The sequence below is a fragment of the Pholis gunnellus genome (genome assembly GCF_910591455.1).
Source record: "Pholis gunnellus genome assembly, chromosome: 21".
Taxonomy (NCBI): domain Eukaryota; kingdom Metazoa; phylum Chordata; class Actinopteri; order Perciformes; family Pholidae; genus Pholis; species Pholis gunnellus.
In genome coordinates, this window is record NC_136548.1 from 2,822,331 (window position 1) to 2,833,091 (window position 10,761).

The 10,761-nt window shown below is 41.2% G+C and overlaps 1 protein-coding gene across 3 annotated transcripts in view; it reads right to left on the minus strand.

Moving 5' to 3' along the window:
• Positions 1-9,932, minus strand: part of LOC306713057 (myosin phosphatase Rho interacting protein) — a 41,019-nt gene extending 31,087 nt beyond the window's left edge. For all 3 annotated transcript variants that reach the window (XM_079182611.1, XM_079182610.1, XM_079182612.1), the window contains exons 1-3: positions 9,016-9,932; positions 2,820-2,897; positions 2,059-2,124 (exon numbers count right to left, since the gene is read on the minus strand). In XM_079182611.1, the coding sequence (XP_079038737.1) occupies positions 2,059-2,124; positions 2,820-2,897; positions 9,016-9,138 (267 nt within the window). In that variant the 5' untranslated portion in view covers positions 9,139-9,932. The remainder of the gene's footprint in view (positions 1-2,058; positions 2,125-2,819; positions 2,898-9,015) is intronic.
• Positions 9,933-10,761: the final 829 nt, after the last annotated feature.

Genomic DNA, 10,761 nt, shown 5'->3' on the forward strand with positions numbered 1-10,761 from the left:
ACACCAACAACCAAACACGTTACAAAATGACACCTTTTATCATAATACAGCATCTATGCCATGGTGTCAAACTCAATCCCAGAGAGGGACTAAACTAACAATAGGACTTCGTTGAGGGCCAAATAGAGTCACCATTTAATAAACAGGATAGAAGGGATATTGGACAAAGTGCAAAAAGAATACATGTTTAGGTAGCTACATTATTTTATGCAAACGTACCAGAGCCAGATGTTTGGCATCTTCTCTTGGCTGCTGTTCATTAATATCTGGGGTTAGGTTCTGTGGAAACCCTCAATGTGGAGTGAAGGTGGGCATCAGTGAGACGACTCCTGTGGGTTTTTGTTCATCTTCATCACAGAGAAAAGCTGCTCACACAGGTATGTGTCATTGAGTGTCATTATACTGGAGGTCTATCAGCTCCATGTGGATGTGCACAGGTGCTCTTTCCACTTCAACTGCAAAGGGATTGGTGAACAGCTGAAATTTAAATTCCTGAGCTGCAAAGTCGGCAAATTGCCGAGTGAACTCTGTGCCAAGTGTTGGCTGTGCCAGTTATCAGCAAAATGCGCAGTCGTGAACACAGCGGTGGAGACTTTTACTGCATCACATGTCTGTGATCACACGTCCCTGAAGCTGGAGGTTTAGCGCAGTGAGACGCTTCGTCATGTTGCACATAAAGCCAGCTCACATCGACGCGTTTCGTCCCGGAGCTCTGTGGTGTGGCGGCCAGTTATGATAAAGACAATTTAATGACAAGTGTCTAAATGTGTTGATCCTTGCGAGGCTTTTCATCTGGGTTATTTTGTCCAGGACCCAGTTCAGACATTTCTCCATCGCTGTTCGTCTTGTCACCACAACCTCTCCCGCGCGTTATTTAATTCTACTGTTTTAAATTAACAAGGTCATTACTGCGTTACCTACTGCCCCCCACTGGCACTTAGCCAGCTACTATATTGCAGCTCAGACGCTCAACGATGGCAAAGTATTTGCAACAACTTGGACTCATTAAGTGAAATTGGACATTTTCCCACGGCACACCTGATGATCTCTCACGGCACACTTGAAAATCACTGATTTAGCAGACGCCTTTATCCAAAGCGACTTACAATTTAGATTCTATCAAAGTCATACACATACTGCACAGCTGCAGGAGCAATTTTGGGGTTAAGTGTCTTGCTCAAGGACACATCGACATGCGACTAGCGGAGCCGGGGATCGAACCGCCGATCCTTTTATTGAAGGACGGCCCTGCTCTCCACTTAGCCACAGTCGCCCACCAAATATGCCCTGGGCTGGCTTATACACGAAGCCCTCACTGTCCTACTCACTTACAGGGACACACCTCTCTTATGCTTTAAAGACATAGTAATAAAACCTGTATCTCATTTGGAGGAATGTAAACATACTGCGTTTCATCTGCCACAAAGTTCCCATGCTGGGTAAGAGTTCAGGCCTGAAGGCATCTACAAGCCCATATCGAGTCATGGTCACAGCGCCACCTACAGACCACAGGAAGTCAGCCTTATCTGACAGTGGTCATCCAATTTACATGAAATGTACATGTGTGGCCTCTACATGATATACAAGATATATACAGCACAATGGCATATCATTAGTGTGTTCTCTAGCGCCACATGTTGGACTACAGGACATAAACTAGAAATGTGTTAGTTGCAGCGCAACGCATGCTGGAAATAATGTCCAAGTTGTTTGTGTAGTGTATGATGCTCACGGAAATGCAGAGTTGCATCACCCGGCGCTCTGACGTGTGCAGTTCATCATTTCTGGCAGCTTTAATTGCGTTTATTACTATAGAATGCTGTTCTCAGTCCTCTAAGGGGCATTGTAACTGAACTCACCATATATCACAGCATCAAAACACCCATCCACTCTGACAGCCCAAAACCAGACCCTCTAGTTACGTTGAACATTAATTAGTGGCTCTAGCTGTTTTATACATCATGAAGCATTTCCCCATGCCTTGGGTTCAGTTTCCCAATGTGGCTACCATGGAAGGAGAGGAGGAAGTCTGATCAGTAGATAAGACGCATCACTTACCGATTCGTCTAGGGCAAAGCGCAGACAGCCATGTTCGTACAGCACAAAGAATCTCCTCTGCCATTTCTGTCAGGAGAAATACATGCTATGGGGATAGCCTGATATGTACCACAGTAGGTGGTTTTATAAGTCACAAAAGCACAAGACACATTGCTCTTTTTTCAACAAACAATTAAGCATAAGTGTTAAGTCTCATTTTCATTATTTCAGAAGGAGCTGTAGGGACAGTGAATAGAGCTTCAGCCTTGTACAAGCAATCCCAATTTAGTACATTTCTGTTAATTAAGTTGAGGTATCAGCTAGGGATGCACCAAGCCAACTTTTTCAGTCCCGATAGCAATACCGAGGTTCTGGGTATTGGCTGATACCATGTACAGATCATATATCAGTGTTTATTAATACGCTGTATGCCTCACTGTGAGGAATGAATTGGGATAATTCATTTATGTGCAATGCAACATCAGGCTTGACTTAAAATATGGCTTTCCTGACTTGAAACATGTAAGAAATAAATACATTGATAAGTGTTTGCTGAATTGAATCAATAACAGGAATTAAAATACCAGTATATAATATATATATATATATAACTGAATTGAATAGATCTGCCCCATTGTCACCGATAGCAGATTCAGCTATTTGAGTCAGTATCGGCCCGACAGTGATATTAGTATCGGTGCATCCCTAGTATCAGCATGTGTGTACATCATTTGTACACCCATTAGTGAACAAACACACAGGCCTATGATGCATGCTCTTACCCGGGATCTTTGCATAGGATTGTCAAAGTCAGTTCCCTCAGGGGCCAAGCACAGCCATCCACCATATATAGGTTTAGCCTGTAAAAGAGAGACGGGTAATCATTAAAACTGGAGTGTGAGAGCTGAAAGGTGGGCGGGAGGAAAGCAGGGGGCAGAGAGCAAGAGAGAGCTTTTATTTTCATTTAACCTTTATTTAACCAGGAAAATCCCATTGAGATTTAGAATCCCATTTACAAAGTGGTCCTGGCCAAGATGGCAGTGGAAAGGTTTCACAGAAGCATCACATTAACACAGATAACAGACTTAAAAAACAAAAAAAAGTTCTTTATTTTTTATTTTTTTTAAATCACACAAAAGACACGCCAGATAATGAAAAAAATAATTTAAAAAAAAAGCAATTTGCATTAATCACAGAATTATCATTCAGGCTACATCCACCCTCATGGGAAAACGATCTTCGTCTACACGGGTGCTTCATCAGTTTTAGAAATGATCTTTGTCAAACACGCCTGAAAACAAATATCATATGACCATTCACATACACGGGGCATGCGGGTGTAGAGAGGAAGTATTATATTGTACTATTATTATTATTGTAAGGTTGTGCTTGATATTTCCTCTATATTTCCCACACACAAAAAAGTACTTTTGATTTTTAAACTTCTATGTTAATAGTTCGGCAGAACAAAAAAACACTAATAAGAAAAGGAAGTCCTCCATTTTGTGTCCATTTCCCTCTTTAAAGCCTGCAAACTGACTTCAAACGTCTGCTCCATAGGGCTGATATGCTGGACACGCCGCTCGCTAATCGCTCCAATAACAGCTGCTAGTATATTTTGGGGATTTTTTAAACAGCGGAGTAGTGTAGACTCTAGGTGTAACCGTAGCAAAAGATATGCGTTTTAAAACAGAAAGTAGCAGTGAGGATGTAGCCTCAGTGTCAGTGAGGATGTAGCCTCAGTGTCAGTGAGGATGTAGCCTCAGTGTCAGTGAGGATGTAGCCTCAGTGTCAGTGAGGATGTAGCCTTTCTTTGCCACAAAAGAAAAACAGCATTCATTTCCAAAGCAGAAATATTATTTCAAGTGTTTTTGGGAAGACACATATATGACGTTTCACAGAAAGATGGTCTTCTAGGAATGCGTTCAAACTCGTTTAATCCCCGTATTATTCACAATAACAATCTGATACACATTAGCTGGCTTCTTTGACCTAGAGAAGCACATCCTTTTGGTTTTGTCAACATTTAGTACAAGTCTCAATTCACAGATTCCTCTGAACGAAACATAATAATGTCATTGGCATAAAAACAATGTCGGGAGGATATACGAGTTTCTCAGGTACCTAAAACGTATCCACTAAGTCTGTATTTTCTTGCAGTTACCCTGGCAGGACTACGCTCACGACTGATATCTGAAAGTCAAGACAGACCTCTGGGGTCCAGATATTGCATCCATCCTCAAAGTGCATTTAGCAACCACACACAATTAGTGGTGTAACGGATCACGGTTCTGATCACCCCTCCCGGTTCGGATCACCTTTCATTTTTTTTATATAGTTTAATCATCAGAGTGTGTAATAAAGTTTTACTACTGCTGTTCCCTTTCAAGTACTAAGTCCCCGAATATCAATGCAGAGTGTCAGTGAGCAGATATAAAGCAGTAGTGTGTTCACGTGAACGGAGTATGTTAGAAGCATTTAATGGTGACAGTCATGGCGAGCGGAGGAACTTCAGAAGCCATTTAAGTCGCACGTTTGGGAGCATTTTGTCTTCCCTGTGACGTACAATGACGGGACAAAATCGTTACAGTATGTAGGCGTTGTTTAGACAGACATACGACAACGGCAAAACATCGGTTATGTCCACACATATGAAGAGACACCATCCTGGTGGTCTGTCAGCGACGGGGACACTTCGTTGTGGAAAACAAAGGATTTCAAAATCTGGTTAAAGTGATTGAGCAACGCTACCAAATCCTCTCACGCACCCACTTCAGTGGGAAGATCGTTCCTCTATGAAGAGGAAAAGACTGACCACTCACTTCATCACGGAGATTCATAGTCCGGTGCTGCAGACACGCCCCCTCTGTGAGAGTCACACAGACACACACCTGGTGCAGGTGCTGTTGCATGTTTCATCACGTTATGTTTTTTCCCCTCCTAAATCGTGATAATGACGAATGTTAACAGTCAATAAAGTTCCGCATGCAGTGGACGTTAACTTAACCCAGCAAGTCTGAACGGTAACGGAACATGATGCAGCCTAAAATTTGAAAATGAAGACGGTGTAGACATCTTAACGCTGATTGGCCAAGACTCGACACGTCACATCAAAGATGTTTTATTGCGAAGATCACGACATCACCTTTTCTCCTCGTCTCACTACAATCTGAGAAACGCTAGCTGGCAAGTTGACCCCCCCCCCCCCAAATAAAACCTCTAATGATCTACATGATTCAAGTGGATGACATTTTGATTCAAAACGGCAAATTTCACCGAAAATCGATATGTTTGCCGGTATGTACAACAGTCAACGAGATCAATCACTCATGCAGCTACTAGTTAGTTTACCAGGAAGCTAAGTGTAAAATAAAAAGACAATGCCATAAGACAGCAAGAAAAAACATGGCAGACAATAGTGGACAGACTGAACTAACCACTGCTTTACTGAAACTTACTGTCATTATTATACCATTCAACAAATACGTATGGGTCAATGACATGACGTGCATATTTTGGTGTCCGAGTCCACTATTTCCTTTTAAAATAATTGTATAAATTCATGACATATCATTTCATTCTATATTCTATAAAATCAAACAATATATATTATTTGACAAATTGGCAAATCAAACCCTGAAAATGTCAGGCGGTGCACCTGTCCTAGCAGATGAACAGACTAAGACAACTATTGAAAAAGGTATTTAAATGATGATTTAAATAAAATACTATGGCATGCTTTTATTGTTGAAACGATTCAAATAAACCACATTTTTACAAACACCAATAGTTTTAAGCTGTTGCGATAATTTAAAAAACGTTTGTCCAGCAATTTGAATGTTCTCAAATGTCAGGGTGGCACAACTGTAAAAATTAAAGTGCAAAACAGTAAACAGGATATTACATCATCAAGAGGACCTCAACTGACCTTTAGAGCAGAGTGAAAATGTTTTTATATCTCTTTTGAATATTGATGAAAACAGCTACAACTGATAAATGTCATGGTGGTGCGACCAGTTAAAATATTAATATAAAGCAATAAATAATAGGTTAAAGTGAAATTTCTTTTGCTTAATATGCTGTGACGAACTATTGTATTGAATGTATTCATTTGTATATTTGTATTATGTTTAAATGTTAAATCAAATGTTAAATATACTAAATACCTGCCAAGAGAACGCAATTATGATAAATTATTGTATATATATATAAAACTCAACCACAAAATACAATGTGTTAGACACAGTAGACACTCTAAGGGATACTTGTCAAAAATGTCAGTTTGAATAAATATTAGGAAAATACATATTTTTTTTATAAATATGTGGTTGCGCCACCTGACATTATTTTGCCTGTGAAGTTAAAAAATACTTTAAAAAACTATTTAAAACACTATGAAAAGTTTGTTCACAACTTAGACTTTTCACCACATTGTTCCGGAAACAAAAAAATATGCATTACATCCATTTTGAAGATAATTTAAAAAAATGACCTTTTTAGAAGCCTTATTTGTCAATGACCCGTAAACATCTATCACACTTCTGTCTGTCCAGGGAGAGGGAGCGCTCCTCTGTTGCTCTCCCTGAGGTTTCTTCCTTTTGTTTCCCCATTACAGAGTTTTTTGGGGGAGTTTCTCCTTTTGTGACGAGAGGGTCCTGGGACAGAGGACGTTATATACTGTACAGATTATAAAGCTAAATTTGTGATTTCGGGCTATATGATACAATACAACAGAACAGGACTAAATTGAAGTGAAGTGAGAAGAGACCAGAAATAAACACACCTGGCTGCTAGCCTGCTCTAGCTGCACATAATTAATCTCCATGATAACTTATGTTCCACTACTTTCATGAAACCAAATCATGGCTCAATTAAGTCAGGATAACTACAAAATCCAGGCTTAATCCGCTATCTAGGTTTGGAAACAGGCCTCAGAGAGAGGACCCATGTGAATGTCATTCCATTATCACAACAGTAATCCTCGATACAAAAGGCCCGTACAGAAACACTGCATTAGGCATCGGCAGAGTCATGGATATGAGATATAGGTTGGCATTAAGTGATGTGGTCTGTCTTTGAGTGAAGAAAACAACTGAGAATGTACTACTGCGTTGGAATGTACATGTTAAAACTATAGGCATTGTTAAGGTTGACTCCACTGTGTATCCTTATAACATCACATGGTGGGATGTGAAGCAGCAGCCGCTGGGAAACTCTACTCTGATTTCACAACACACACTTCCTTTCTCTCCTTGTGTCTCCCATTCACAGTTCAATCACATCCCTGCTTGGATTTCTCAGTCTCTCCCACGTACAAGTAAATGTAAGCCTGCCTGTATCTGTCATCGCTGCCTTGCCTCCCACCACCTCTCCCAGATAGCGCCAGCACTTTTCAACTACTTTTGGAGCACATTTACTGAAATAGAATAATGCCCCCCACCCTCGTCCTCCCTTTTTCTGACAGTGTTGAACAAAAACTGTTTATAGAAGATACTGTCCTTCAGACATTTAGCTCTTTGCATGGGCCATCTGTTTCAAAAATGCATTCTCAAGCTTCAGCTCCCATTTAGTTCTGAATAACTTGCATTTAATCTAGGGCTCGAATTCACCTAGCCAAATCACCTATTCATGGTGGTTTATTTAAAAAGTTTGCCAGGAGCTTTCTCTTCACTGGGTTATTGAGTTTATCTCCTTTAAGTTAGCCCCCATCAGTTGCTGTACTCTGGGAACATGTTGCAAAGCCTAACCCTTACCTTGAGCCTGTTGAACAAGGCTCAGAAGTTTAACACTGTTTATGTGGCGTTACATAACACAGCTTTAGGCCAGTAATGGCCTGGTGCATAGCCCTAGCTGGTCACAGGACGGTCCAGACAGAATACTTGCAAAACCTGCTTGTGCAACTGAGCTGCCCGCTTACTGTTTGGATGGCTGACAAACTGGAGACAGTTTCAAAAGCATACGGGCGACCGCCACAAACCTGATGGCATATCAATCTCAAAAGCCAGTCGGTCTCTCTGGTTCCGGTTGTCATCATACGGGCTGTGGAACAGCGTGTGGGCCAGGTCGCAGGGAGATTAGAAGAAGTGATGTAACCGTAAACTGTCTGTCCTGACACAGGAGTGTCACATATGAAGGGTTAACCCTGAAATAAACTCAGTGCAGCACACAACACACACTTTTGAAAAAGAAAGCAAGTGTGCACCCACACACCCACAGAGGAAAAGAGGATGCTGGTGTTGCCGTTTGACTCTTGTGCAGCGTTCAAGGGCCCATCTGGGCCTCATTTCTGGGATCAATTACAGGATACAACAGAGACTAAAGTAATGATTTGAGGGAGAGAAACAGGGACTCGGAAAACATGCTGATAATAGGATCTCCACAGCTAAATGGAGCTACTTCATCTGTACTCCACACACTTTTGTTCTTCCACATAGTGAGCACTAGTCTGCCAGGGGTGCACCCTAAAAACAACAGCTGAGGCTTACACAATCAATCACAGAGACTAAACCTGCAGGCAAATGAAGCCATTGAAGTTAGAAGGAATCCACAGAAATTCACTTTCACCACTCTTGGTCAGTCAGTGAAAGCCATGAGCAAGTGAAGACACCATAGATGTGAATGAGCACCTAGCTTCCTCTACGTTATAGCTACAATGGCCCATCAAGTGCTCACAGATTGACACTACCACAAACATGTAACGCACACCCATCACAACACAACTAGGATATAGAACTCAAAAGCAGGGCTGTTATCCATTTAAATTAAACATAGCATACATTTAAGAAAGCTACAAGGCGGTAGCGGTCAGCCGACATGGTTACCAGCCAATCATCTCTTTACTTTCCAACGTTTGGCAGCAACAACCGTTTTGTATCTTAGTATGCAGGCATTTAAGGGACTTAAAATGATTGAAGACACCGGAGAATATAAACGTTATTAATGTGAATAGTGTTGTTTGTAACATGAAACACTGCTTACCTGGGTCAAGTCCTGGTCCGTCAATAGATGCAACTCTCGTGGTTTGAAGCAGTTCTGACATTTACTTTTGTTGAAGAAGTTCGCCTGGAATTTCCTACAGGGGTTTTCTTTCGCGGCAGACATTCTACTTCCCCACCTTCTAATCTACGGGTAATATGTTTGGAAGATTTGCATCAACGGTGGAGGAGCGTTAATCCCGCTGTGTTCCTGTGCGCTCTAGTCCAGCCTGGAAAAAGCTCCAGCACTTCGATGCATTTTCAAGTAGAAAGACCAAACAGGAATTGAATTGTTAGGGAGCCAGGTTCAAATCAAACGCTTCTTTTATCTGTTTAGCTGTATCCAACTGCTGCTTCCCAATAAATAATGAGCTGCCATCAAGCCAGCCTTCTCATCACTCAGTCAGTGATGAATGCGTTTCAGTCCATGGCCTGCAACCACAAAGCGGAGTGTCGAGGAGGTGGCTAATATCCTGTTAGCTAGCCAGTGGGTTTTTCAAATCAATAACGTGATGGCGTACGCCACAAAAACAACATTTGCACACAGTTATCGCCTTTAAGCTCCATTGAGTAACTACAGACCCCCATGTGAAGGACCCAACCCAAAAGAAAGCTTGCAGCCAGACAGCAGGCTACTCTCCCACTCGCAGCAGTCAGCCCATGCGAAGTTCGTCCACTGCTATGGTTAGCCCTGTTAGCTAACTAGCAGATAGGCTAGCTAATGAAATCTTCTACAGGCTTGCGTCTTTAAAATTACTTTTAAAAAAATAGACGGTCCACAAATTCAAACGGTTCCAGTGCTTTTCTCCAAGGTAGTGACGCTGCGTGCATGGAAAGCACCTCTTAGCCAGTCACAGAGGGCACAATTGGTATTTAGGGCTTGGTTCCATAACTAGCCTGGTTTGCAGCAATAGGTGTATTTTCTTCATTCCCAACGGAACGAAGGGGGAACAGAGAGAGCCCACACAAGCTCCTGGAATTCTACGGAGTCTCGCGATGACTGCTCACTGGCACCGCCCACAGCGAGAGCACAGTTACTGAGTTTTTAAATACATTACCATTGTGGACTTTGATTAGATAGCCTGTTAAATGTAAAGTAAAATAAACAATACGAGCTGAAAAACTAATAACAAGTAACAGTCCGCCAGAAGAAGTGGTGTATTCAAAATTGTAATTGTAGAAGTGTTAACAGCTAAATGTGCTTGAAGTATTTTACAAGTAAAAGTAGCCTATTCATTATGCATAAATGCATGGTTTTCATGACTACATAATTATATACTGTAGGTTGTGACATGAGTAGTGTGTCCTACAGCTGGTTTAGGAGGAATTAATGCTAACAATTTTATATATTTGTTAAAAAAAAGTATGACAATGCCAACATAATCATATATTTTGTATGTAAAATCTTAATCTGCCTTACTATAACAGATAAATGTAGTGGAGTAAAAAGTACAGTGCTGATCAGCCGCTGGTATCATTTTCACCTTATCTATGTGTGAGTACATTTATTCCTGGAGACAAGTACTGTAAATCAATGCAATAGAGGCTTCTTAGTTTGCTCAGCTGGTTTTTAATGGATCACCGTGTGTCTCCTTTTCATGCATACCTCGAACTCCCGTATAAACCCCAGTATATGCGCAAGCGCATTAGACTACCGTATATGACATCTCCCCCTCTTTTTAGTGTTATGTCAATAACATCAAAGGAACACTTTAACTGAAAATGGCTATTCAGACAGCACATAGCGTAA